Raw genomic sequence first — 12,401 nt, forward strand, 5'->3', positions numbered from 1 at the left:
CGCAGATAATTTATATGCATTCGATAAATATGAGATCCACAATTATTCATGTTGTACTACATTAATCTGATGCTGCAACATAGAGATTTAGAGGGGGTTTGCCTGGGCTTAAAGCCGGGCTTTAAGTCAATTCTGTCTTTAAACTGAAAAATATCTGTTTCTGTAATAAGTCATAAGTCAGCTTAAGGTTAGAAATAAGTTAAAAACTGGCTTTAAGCCAGAAGTTAGTTTGAGATACTTTTTTCAGTGGCTAAATTTTTTTGAAGATAAAAATTACTCCTAAATCATAAGTTACTCATAAATCATTTTTATTATTATTATTATATTTTTAGTAACTCATAAGTCATTCATAAGTCAAAATTAATCAAACAGACATTTTAATCTGTCAGCTTATCTAGATAAATCACATTAAGTCATATGACTAAATGAATCGGTTTCATTCCAATCGATTTGAGTTATCGACCTTAATTGTTATTTCATTTAAATCTTTATTACTGAATCAAATCTTTAAAAATTCGACAAATATAATTAATAAGTCATTTATAATATAAAATTATCTAAACACAGGATTCAAATCATATTTATCATAATATTAGTTTCAAAAAAAAAAATCAATCTTAATCCTAAGTTATAATTTGAACTTCACCCAAATGGACTCTGACGACCAATCGGAAATAAGTTTGAAACCGTGTTGTTAATCGAGGACAAATTAAAAAACGAAAAGAAAAGAAAAAAAAAACCACCAAATCAGTCCACCGTTCATGCATTCCCACGGATACGCAGTTGAATCACAACAAGAAGAATTTCAAACTTTCCTATACACTACATCTTTTAATCTAGCTACTCTCAACACTATTATATATTTCGTACACTACAATGTATAATTATATCATAAAAACTTCTAGACGCAAATGCTAACACTCTATCTTTATATACACTTCCCAAATTCCTCAATTAACCAAAACTAAAGATGAAGCTAATCCCATACCTAAACTCACCTCTTCACTCATCTCTCATAATCCTCCTCTTCTTAACCACATTTTCTCATCAAACAACCCTACCACCTTCTTATCCACCACCCCAAAACCCTAGCCTCCAAAATGCTTACCTTGCTCTCCAAGCATTCAAGCATGCAATCACCTCGGACCCAAAAGGCTTCACTTCAAACTGGTACGGCCCCTACGTTTGCAACTACACCGGAGTCTACTGCGCCCCGGCTCCCGACAACCCTAGCCACCAAACCGTAGCCGGAATCGACCTCAACCATGCAGAAATCTCCGGGTACTTACCGGAGCCTCTAGGGCTTCTCAAAGACCTAGCGCTCTTCCACATCAACTCTAACCACTTCTACGGAACACTGCCACAAAGCTTCTCGAATCTTCGACTCCTCTACGAGCTCGATATCAGCAATAACGCCTTCTCGGGGGAGTTCCCCCGAGTCGTTTTTGACCTAACTTCGCTAAAATTTCTCGATATTCGATTTAATCAGTTTCAAGGTGAAATTCCGCCAAATATTTTCAACATGAAACTTGATGCTTTATTCATCAACAACAACAATTTCCAATCGAATATACCCGAAAACATCGGGAACTCCCCGGTTTCCGTATTTGTCTTAGCTAACAATAACCTAAAAGGTTGTTTCCCATCTAGTATAACAAAAATGTCCAACCTCAACGAGCTCATCCTCTCAAACTCGGGGTTAACCTCATGTTTGCCCTACGATATCGGTGCGTTGACCGGATTGACCGTTTTCGACATCAGCTTTAATACAATGACAGGGCCTTTGCCGGAGTCAATGGGGAGAATGAAGAGCTTAGAGCAACTAAACGTTGCGCATAACCGATTTTCGGGGAAGGTTCCGGCGAGTATATGTTACTTGCCGAGGCTTGAAAATTTTACGTATTCGGATAATTATTTTTACGGTGAAGATTCGATGTGTTTGAAGTTGGCGGAGAAAGATGATCGGAAAAATTGTTTGCCAGCGAGGCCGTTGCAGAGGTCGGTTGAGGAGTGTAAGGCGTTTTATTGGAAGCATGTGGATTGTGCTTCGTCGGGTTGTTCGGCTAGGAGTCATCCGCCATACGGACATTGACAATGCATAATTGTTTTGAAAACGCTTAAAAAAAACTGGTTAGTTTTGAAAAATTTACGTTCACAATGATTAGTTCTGTTAAGGAGCCTTGTTTTGAGTTATTTTATGTTTGCATTTGATTGTTCGTTTTGGGGAGTTTGGGGGTTTTGTTTTTGTGTAATTTGTTGGTAGTAGTTAGTGATTTCGTGTGGTTTTTTAGTCATCTTATCATTCTTTAGTCTTAACTATTGTTTCGCTTGTCTTTGACTTTATATGAGATTATTGATGTATTTATTAGTCGTGGTTATACAAAATAGCAGCACGACAAGTTATTTGACTAGCGCGGGAAGAAAAGGAAGATAGTTGAGTCGAGTTTTGTTCGACCTGATCCAAATTATTATATTTTTTAAATAAATCAAGCTAATCTGAGTTTAATATAACAAAAATGATATTTAAAATTGATTTATGTATTAATGAGTATAATTATACTGAAACCACAAATGTTTTGCCAGAGGTGAAATTACAAAACTCGAAAAAGTATTGGGCTTAAGGGAGAATGCTAACTGGTATACACATTGTTGTATTTAGTCGCTTTGACTTTGTGCACGTATTTTGAGGTGCAAAAAAATATATTTCTACATGTTATTTTTGAAATTTTCTTTTTCTGAATATTTTAAGGTGCAAAAAAAAATATTTCTACATGTTATTTTTGAAATTTTCTTTTTCTGAATAAAAATAGAGATGTTAAACTTTTATTCAGAAAAAAAAATTTCAAAAATAATGCAGTATGTTTTTTTTACACCTCAAAATACGTGCACAAAGTCAAAGTGACTACTATTATTTTAGAATGGAGGAAGTACTGGTTAGCATGGGGACTTGGGTCATTTTAATTTAGCTGGCCCTGGGATGATATAATTATGAGCCTAACCAATTCTACCAGGCTTCCTGTCAAGACCATTTTCTTTTCCTTTTTGTTTCTGCTCGTTTAGTTTTCTGTTTGGTTAACATGTAGCGTACTGTCAAGATTCTGTCAAAGTATTAATCAAAGTTAAATATTATGGTTGTAGCTTGTAGGAATTGGGAATCAAAACTAATCCATTGACTTGTCGATTCAAGATTTATCGGAGATTTTTTCGATAATAGAGAAAGTTTAGTTAAATTTGTATTTTTTTTAAGATTTATCGGAAATTTTTCAATAAATCGGTATCAAACACTGATCCATACACAGGGTTTAAGAACATAAAATCAAGAAATGAAATGTATTAGACAAACTTTCACAATTATATTTCAGGGGTACTTGTTAATGCTTATGGTTCTTTGTCACATACTCTATGCCTCAAAAACCATATCCTAACTTCATACTTGAAGTCCAAAGAAACACACACAAAAAGTACAATTCTTTACACAAATGCAACTTGGAGTTGAAAGCAGCTTTTAATCACTTTTATGAACTCAAAACAATCAGTACCTATGCCCTTGAACCTGCAATAAAAGCCAAAAAAAAAATCAGAAAAAAGAATGTTTTTGTAGTTCATAAGTATCAAATTATTGAAAATCTAGATACTCACGTCAAATCCAACTAATGATCTGCAGTAATGTGCATTAGTTAGCATTGTGCTATTCGATCCACATTCGCTATCTTTAAGCGAAACAGCTGATTTGTCAAGCTTAATAGACCAGGGATACTGATAATTCTGAGCTGTGGCACTAACATGAGAAGATGATCTCTGCATTTTCACAGACCTTGGTACATTCCTTCCTTCTATCGATGGTCTTCGTCTACTTAGCTGTCTTTCATACGTTTCTGCAGGGCGTTGCTTAGGCGCGCTATGTGACCTGACCTTGGCCTTTGAGGATTGTGTGTTGGCCATGTAGTTTGGGAAGAATTGGTAGTCATAAGACATGGACTCTGCATATTCTCTGGGATAAGAGAAGGGAACTTTTGATGGATCATGTTTGGAATTGCCTGAGTAGTACTGAGGACTGCTTTGTGTGGTTCCGAAAGAATGGTCCTCAAAATGACCACTATATGTTCTTGGGCTCATGTCATTGATTGCTGATGGTGCTGGAGAGACTTGTTGGCTATCTTGCTTCAAGAATTGATGGTTTGGGGAAAATCTGTGATCTGTATTTGTGTAGTTTGAATAGCCACCCCTGCTTTTTAAGCTTGCTCTTGCATCACCAAAATCCATCTCAACAATCTTTATGTTTTCTTCCATCAGATCCTACAATGCAATAGTAAGGTAAATATAGTGTACTGGGTAAATTAGTTTGTTTTTGAATGAATTGCTTACATAATGAGAATGTCTAGATCTTTCATCTTGCTGTGTTGATTTTCTGTAATTTGATGGCCTTTGATTATATGGATTTGCATCGTCAACCATACGGATCCTTTGGGCACGAGCTCTGGCCTGAACTGTCACCAAGGCCTGCATGCACCTAAGTGTCGCGGTGGCCTGTTTTCTCACCAAATGCCCCCTCACCAGTGCCTGCAACTTCACTAGCCCTTTCAACGCGCACAATGCCTTTCTTGCCTGCATAAAACATCAAAAAAATTAAAAATTAACAGAGTTTCAAAATATAATTTTGATCTGTGGATTTACATTATGTGAGAGCAAAATTATGCCACAAGAATGACACATTAATAAGGAAAAGAAAGTACCAAATAGGAACGGAAAACAGACTGAATCTTGGTTGCAGCAGCCTCTTCAACAGGGGAGCCTCTGCCCGGGGTGGCAGCCGCGAGGCGCATCATTGCAGCAGCTGCCTGTGCAGCCGCCACAGCAGCATCAGCAGCTGCAGTAGTAGCCATAGCCAAAGCCATTGCATGTTTCTTCTGCTCATTATCTGCCTCCAAACTCGACTGAATTGGCACCACTACAGCAGCTGTTTCCACTGAGCTCAAGTCCTTTTGAGGTGTCTGACTGGCAGATGATCTCCGAAAACTCCACCGTCTTTTTTCTTTAGGAGTTACTGGTAGAATTGAGATAGGAGTTGATGGATTTTCATAGCTAGTTGAAATGTGCTCATTGTTAGAACTCTTTTCCTTGTCTTTCTTCCCTGTCAAGAACTTGGTTATCCACTTGCTTTTCTTCCCCATCTCTGTCACACAAACTTGTTCTTTCCCAAATGAATCTGAGAAAGAGAATGATAATATAAAGACAGCAACTCAACAGTAGCTCTCAGCATCAATATGGTATTTATTATGCTAGCTACTTGTATATACAGGCTGATCAATATCTTACTGTATTATTGGTAGCTCTCATTAATTATGTAACTATATATGTATATGTAAAACTGGCCTTATGATGATTTTGATAGTTCAAATGAGAAGAAGAGAGGAAGTTGCAGTTTACATGGGGGAACTTGATGGCCACCTTATTGAATATTAATGGTATAGATGCCTTACCTTATTGGTGAAACTCCTCTGGCATGCCCCTTTTTCACTTTAAATCAGCCTTTTTAATGAAGTGAGTTAGGTATTTGTTTTACTAAAGCTTATACACATGGGTAGAAAAGACAGAGTGTTTTGTTAACTTTAAATTGGTAGCTATTAATAAATGTTATATTATGAAGATGAGAGTTCAGAAACCATGTGGAATGGTGTCAAGTTCATAGAACATGGAGGATCCTTGTAATATACTTTTGTCAGGGTGGGGGTATAGTGTCACTTACTGTTGGTTGGGTTTTAAGTTTTATCCCTGCTAGAGGGTCATGCAAATTCACAACAGTCGTATGTTACATGATCACAAGTGGACTCTCTGCGCTATAACATACGTTTGTCGGGGATCTGTACCCTATTATCAAAGGTCACAAAGTAACTCTATGAGTTGCATTACACATAGCAAAAGAAATCCAAATTCTGCAACTTCTAAATGACACACACTTGACACATATACAAAGAATTGAAGTTCTCACAAAAGTCAGCAGACTTAAGAAAAGAAAATCACAGATTTGTTCTTGCTAAACTTGACTTTACAAGTTCAAATGATTGTAATTGTTTGACACTGTGGTGATGGCCCAAAGGGGACTATTCAATATTCATAAGTCTTACTCCTTGTATATTTAGAAGCAATTTAGTTTGGCATTGGTGGGGCAAATCAAATATTTACTATAGGGAGGGGAGCCCCATGGGGATCAGCATATGGTCATCCACTTATTTGTGCAGGGTTCTTTACTGTTTTCCCATGATCCAATGCAAGTCACCTTGATTCCAAAATCTTTCAAGAAGTCATCTTGCATGCACATACATACACAAAAAAGATCCATCATACATACATGTGACACTTTCCACATGCAAAACTTTGAAGCTAATAAACATGGGTACAATTTCATGAACAGTCATGCTTTAAGCTAGAACAATCTATGCAGGACCATGACACTACACATAAATATATTTAATACTTTTTCTGATGCATAGGTATCTATTTAATGTCTTAAAGATGAATTAAGTTTGTGTGATGTCAATAAATCTGAAACTGTGAGACTATGCAACTAAGTTTATCAAACAGTATAGTTAGAATTTGCAGTAAGCATGTGAGTTGTATACAACCAGATCAGAGTGAAAAAGACTGTACTCTGGAGTCTGGTTTCCAGTACTTGGTGTAGTTGTTACTTGTTGGTACATAAAAATTAAGACCATTTTAGAGCTGCATTATTGCTTCATAATCAATGTAGTGATTGATTGAGTACTTAATGACCATGCAAACACTAGTTGGCAAAACCACATGGCCTGTTTATTGCCCTTTGACATGTAGCATATAAATTATATGATTGTACACAGATTTGATGGTTTCTTTTTCTTTTATCTCCTTGAAATCAACACTATAATCTTATGCAGAATACTTATTAATGAATTAAAGATATGTACTAGTATACAACTATAGAAAATTGTACCATTCATGTTTATCTTCCTGTACTAATTTTACAATTTTGAACAAACATGAAGTTTCAGAACATGTTTATGTAGGATCCTGATTAGATTCCTAACAGTTGGCTGAATTGTGAACAATAGATCCATATTTTCTTCAAAATTTACGAACAAGTCTATATATCATCGACCTCTTGTTATCAAGAATTTTCTTTTTCCCCATATAAATATCAGGTGATCATCAGACAAGTAAGGAGAAGTCACCTTGAAACTATGTACATGAGCTACATAAGCATGTTGTTAACAACCTAAAATGAGATTAGAAAATTTTGAAAAGATACAAGTTGCAGGAATAATCTAACTAATTAAACCATGTGAATTTGCTAATGTAGTATGACCATTGACTTGACCACTTGAGCAAGATAATCACTTATTCAGACTAACAGAACACATCCCTTCAGAGACATTCTGGAACAGGAATAATAACATCATCTCACCTATAATATAACCCAAAACAATAACATCATCTCACCTATAATATAACCCAAAACAACATCAATTTTGTCAGCAGAGTTATCTGTAACTGGATTAGTCTGGGGCAGATGTGTGTTTTATATAATTATATTAACACCCAACAAAAATGTGTAGAACTCAATAAAAAAATAAAATTTACTTTTCGAAAAAATATTAGCGGTATCTATTTAATATATTTTATGATTATAGTGATTCAAATGAGATCAAAAATTTCCGAGTGATCCATTTGATATTTTCCAGGATAATAAATGACCTATTTGATAATTAACCTTATGAAAAAATTAATATCTGCAAAAAGAAATTAGAAATAATAGAAGAATGGAAAATAGAAAGGAGAATAATTAGTGGGGCATAAGACTTGGAGATGAGTAAATTAGTGGATGGAGATGAAATTATTTTAAAGATTGAGATTTAAAATTAACAGAGATGTGTTAAACATTTCTAGTTTGGCAAATAATTCACATAAATTTTTAGGTATCATTAATTCATTATCAAATTCTAAAATATCTTTAATGATTTTAATTTTTTCTGAATTACGATTCTCACCCTCCATAACGCTAGGAGCCTGTTTGGCTGAATTTATTATTTATAACCCTTAACTGATTTATATAATAAGCCGGGAGTTTAAAATATTTGTTTGGGTAATTTTGACTTATTAATAATTTATAAGTTATTAAAAATATAATAATAAAAAAGTAATTTATAGATAATTTATGTCCAAAAAAAGTCTAAACATATTAATTCCCTAGAAAAATACCTCAAAAGTTCCAATTAATTTTTAATTTTAAATCGGTTTCTAACTTATTAATAAATATATACACATAGGTTTAAATCCCCATATGAAACCGGGACAAACAAGCTCCACGAGAGAATATGATTAAAAGTTCATTTGTGTTTGTGTTTTTAAAAGTTGTAAAATTATAGTTTCAAAAAAAAAAGTAGTAAAATTATGATCAATTCATTTTATCATGAGGTGGACAACATTTGCACATTCAATTTCCAACTCATTTGTTGCTTTTGTAGGGATTCAAGAACAAAACGTGTAAATCTAAATCTAAATTTCTTATAAACATAAAAAGACATATTTAATTACAGGTTTGATTGTAGGTTTCCATGGTGGCGACCGAAGATAATTACAAACCTTATCTTCATTCATATATGTCATACATGATATATGATATGTCTTGTACAATTGAAGTTCACGTGCTCTGTCTCTTCCAAAATATATTGTGATTTTGTTTGTATTATATTAATTTTATTTATATCTTAAATTTATATTTACAAATCTTGACCAAATGCAATAAAAATATTAATTTATCATGGGTAATATCACAATACAAATATATAAAAAATTCAATCAATTTTATGTTAAATATAACAATAAAATAAAATAATATTAATATTTATATTATATATATAATTAAATATGGGTACGTGGTACATCTATATGTGTTATCTCGTAAAAGGATGTAAAAAAAAATGAGAGTTACTTGAAATTTAATTAAATTTTACATTTATCTAGTTCGAATAATTTATTTTAATAGAATTCTTTAGCACTAAAATGTTATTGTGGGAAAATAAATTAATACTATCATCTATTTCAAATTAACACTTACTTTAAGTATATGCTTGTATATAGAAAATTTGTTTTGATCGTGAAAATATATAGTCAAACAAAAGTATGATTGAAATAATATTAGTTTGGTCCTTGTCAATTATTATAAATAGCTAAAAAGAAAAAAATATGATTAATGTAAAAGAAATTAATTTTAAGACACCTGTTTTTATCAATCATGATATTAATGTGTATTAAATTTTTAAGAAAACATGATATATTATACTTTATTATTCTCGCACAATAATGAATTATTTATATAATTTTGTTTCATGGACCAGTCTTTGCTACCAAACTTTTTTGGGGCCCGGAAGCTTAGTATCCATTTAGGCAAAGCCCATGCGTCATATCAAAGACGCAAATACTAAAAATAAGTATTCATTGTTATTGCGAACTCTGCTTTACCGAAAATATGTGACTTTTTTTTTTTAAATTATCAAAAAAAAAAAATATGTGACTTTTTCCGATTTTTCTTTTAGTACATCATATGATTTGTAATTTTGAACCGTCATTTTTCATATGTTTTCTATGAATTAAAAAGCATATATAATTATCCAATTTTTTAGGATGGTTAGGGGTAACCACTGCACAAATTTGTTAGAGATGTCTAAACAATATACCGGCAGCCCGCATCATGATTCGAGACATGGGACATCCAGCAATTTTTTCTCGATTCTTAACATAAGCTTTACCCTCAATAAAAATTTTCTTTACAATTCTTTCTTATTCTGGTATTATCTTTCATTTTTTATCATATTATCCCACGGCCAAACACGATACAGAACATAAGAAACGAAATGCAGAGAATATTAAAACGTTTAAACAGTTACTCCTTCGGTCCCTCTCATTTGTTTACCGTCTTTCTTTCACTCCTCGACACACATTATAAGTTTCTTATAGAACATAGTTCGCTAACTTATTGTTGAAATTTTTTCCTGTAAACAAAAATTCAAACATCAAATTATTATTAAAAAGAAAAAATTTAAAAAATAAATTATAAATTTATATTTTCTAGGAGCGTACCAAACTCTCGTTACTCAAGGTAAACATCCCGCAGACAGAGGGAGTATCTGCTGGGCAACTTCTTAACAATGGAAGAAAGCTAGGAGAGGTGGGTGGACTGTCTTTCATCAACATTAGCAGTACATATCCTCCCCTACTTAATTTACTGTATTACTAACACGTCTCCTGTCTCATGAGTATTAGTAGTAGTATTACAATATCCAGCAAAATGACACGATTATTAAAATATGTATTTTATGGTAGTATTACTCCTTCCTCCCAGTCATTTGTATACAAATGGTTGGGACACGGAGACCAAAAAACTGTGTAAAAAAGGAGTAAAGTTAGATGAAAAGTTGGTATAGTGGTGGGATCCATTTATATTTAATAATAGATTTGAGATAGTGGAGGAAAATAGTGGGTGTAATAGTGTTTATATTATTATAAAATGGAAATAGTGGAGGAAAATAGTTGGTGTAATGATGTTTTATATTATAAATTTTTACTACTTTTAGAATGTATAGGGACGGCCCAAAAACGAAACTGTATACAATTGATTTGGACGGAGGGAGGAGTATATTATACTCCCTCCGTCCCTATTTATCTGTCCACTTTGGAAGTAAAAATTTGTCCCTATTTATCTGTCCATTTATACTTTTAAAACTAATTTAATGATAGTTTTTCAAATATATCTCCATAATTTCAATTTTAAAGGCTTGACTTATTTAAAACTTGGTTGAATTCATGTTTTCAAGACATAAAGTAGGGGTATTCCACCATTTTCAAGATATTAATTAGAGGTATTTAATGAAAAAGTTTATACAATCAATTATTCCTTGGTATGTGTTTTTTTTTCCGAAATGGACAGATAAAAAGGGACGGAGGGAGTACCACACCTCCCGTATAGGGGCTAGCCCTGACGCTCTGTCCTAATTCCTAAACAATGTGTCCAAATAGTCTGTTCAACTTTATTACACTACCTGCGTCGATCTTAATTTGGTGGTTGAATAACTAATGCTGAAACAAGAACTGCACAAATGACATGACCAGTTTGAAATATTTTTACTGCTACAAACACTAATTCTGAGCACGAATGTAATTTAAGATTGCACCATATGCTGGCATGTCATATGGTAGTCAGTCTCGTGACAGTGAAGAGTGATGATAACGACTATCAGAATTTATTAAAAATTTATTAATAAAATATTTTTTTACTTAAATTAATGTGTACTCGAATACTTCATGAAAATTAGTCAAAAAATTTCAAATAAATTCGAGATTTTCAGAACACCGTATATGATGTTATTCTCTAAAAATATTCTCACAAAGCTATTTGAAAATTCAAACATAAAACAATGCAATCACTTTTAAAAACAATATAGCCTTTAACCCGTGCAAAGCACGGGCGGGTATATAATTCGTAATTTATTAATTATAATTTAAATCATAACAACATTTTATTAGTATTTTAGTATTAATGAATTGGATTTAATTAAATTATATTAACAAACTGATTATATCTTCTAAAGGAAATTTAGCTTTCACAGTTTATTATCTATCTATAAATATTTTTTTGATATTTGTGACGGTTTATTATTCAATTAATTTTAAATCAAATGTTTCATATTTCATATATCTTCATATGTTACGTAATGGTTCGTGTTTATAATGAAATAGAATACGTTAGAGTTAAATTTCTAGTAGAATACGTTATAATTAAAAAGTGGCGTCTCTAGTTATTTATATGTATTTTAGACAAAAGATATTCAAAATTGTATATTTATAATTAGTTATACATTTATCCATAAACATTTTTTAATATTAATATATGTGAGTAAAGTTCTATGGAGATCACTTTTATTAGAGACCGTGGAGACCACTTACGTTCTGCAATCAAAACACTACAAAATACATTATTTTGTGAAGTATGTTCAACAAATATCATGTATTCATTAAAATTGTTGAAGATCATATATGTTTCATAAGTATATAGTGTACGTTCTGCAAGTTGAACAATGTCCTGCAAACTAAATATATTTCGTAGAATATAACATTTTGTGATATTCTACATGTGAAACTTATATGATATTCAAGATTTTAAAGTGAAATAATGATTTTGTACAACATGATGTGCAAAACTATACGTTTTGCAATGTTTTCATGCAATATTTCACTTGCAGAACATAAGTGGTCTCCGGTCTCTAATAAAAGTAGTCTCCATAAAAATTTACTCTAATATATGTTATTAACAGTAGTTTCACCTTTTTCAATTAATTATAAATTATATTTAAAAAGATATTAATATACAT

General features: G+C 32.4%; 2 protein-coding genes across 3 annotated transcripts; one reads left to right on the forward strand and one right to left on the reverse strand.

Annotated features, from left to right (window-relative positions):
- Window positions 1–886: 886 nt before the first annotated feature.
- Window positions 887–2,368, forward strand: LOC108202334 (leucine-rich repeat extensin-like protein 6). Its single transcript, XM_017370723.2, has one exon. The coding sequence runs from the start codon at window positions 971–973 to the stop codon at window positions 2,090–2,092; it is 1,122 nt and encodes a 373-aa protein (XP_017226212.1). The 5' UTR covers window positions 887–970; the 3' UTR covers window positions 2,093–2,368.
- A 943-nt stretch (window positions 2,369–3,311) lies between these two features.
- On the reverse strand, window positions 3,312–5,617 carry LOC108200829 (protein IQ-DOMAIN 19). 2 transcript variants are annotated; one of them, XM_017369089.2, is made up of 5 exons: window positions 5,481–5,617; window positions 4,734–5,206; window positions 4,366–4,605; window positions 3,640–4,296; window positions 3,312–3,553 (listed from the first exon to the last, which is right to left on the reverse strand). In XM_017369089.2, the coding sequence occupies exons 2-5, from the start codon at window positions 5,169–5,171 to the stop codon at window positions 3,533–3,535; spliced, it is 1,356 nt and encodes a 451-aa protein (XP_017224578.1). In that variant the 5' UTR covers window positions 5,172–5,206; window positions 5,481–5,617; the 3' UTR covers window positions 3,312–3,532. The 2 variants fall into 2 exon arrangements, with proteins under 2 accessions (XP_017224578.1, XP_017224577.1); XM_017369088.2 differs by lacking the exon at window positions 5,481–5,617 and having other exon boundaries at window positions 4,734–5,471.
- Window positions 5,618–12,401: the final 6,784 nt, after the last annotated feature.

Source organism: Daucus carota, chromosome 9, assembly GCF_001625215.2.
Source record: "Daucus carota subsp. sativus chromosome 9, DH1 v3.0, whole genome shotgun sequence".
Lineage (NCBI taxonomy): Eukaryota > Viridiplantae > Streptophyta > Magnoliopsida > Apiales > Apiaceae > Daucus > Daucus carota.

Excerpts from the sequence above, each read along its gene's own strand:
- LOC108202334 (XM_017370723.2), top strand. The coding sequence starts at position 971 with ATGAAGCTAATCCCATACCTAAACTCACCTCTTCACTCATCTCTCATA.
- LOC108200829 (XM_017369089.2), bottom strand. The coding sequence starts at position 5,171 with ATGGGGAAGAAAAGCAAGTGGATAACCAAGTTCTTGACAGGGAAGAAA. Across the intron at positions 4,606-4,733 it reads CTGTTTTCCGTTCCTATTTG|GCAAGAAAGGCATTGTGCGC; the intron begins GTACTTTCTTTT and ends TGTTTTATGCAG. Across the intron at positions 3,554-3,639 it reads GATCATTAGTTGGATTTGAC|GTTCAAGGGCATAGGTACTG; the intron begins GTGAGTATCTAG and ends CTTTTATTGCAG.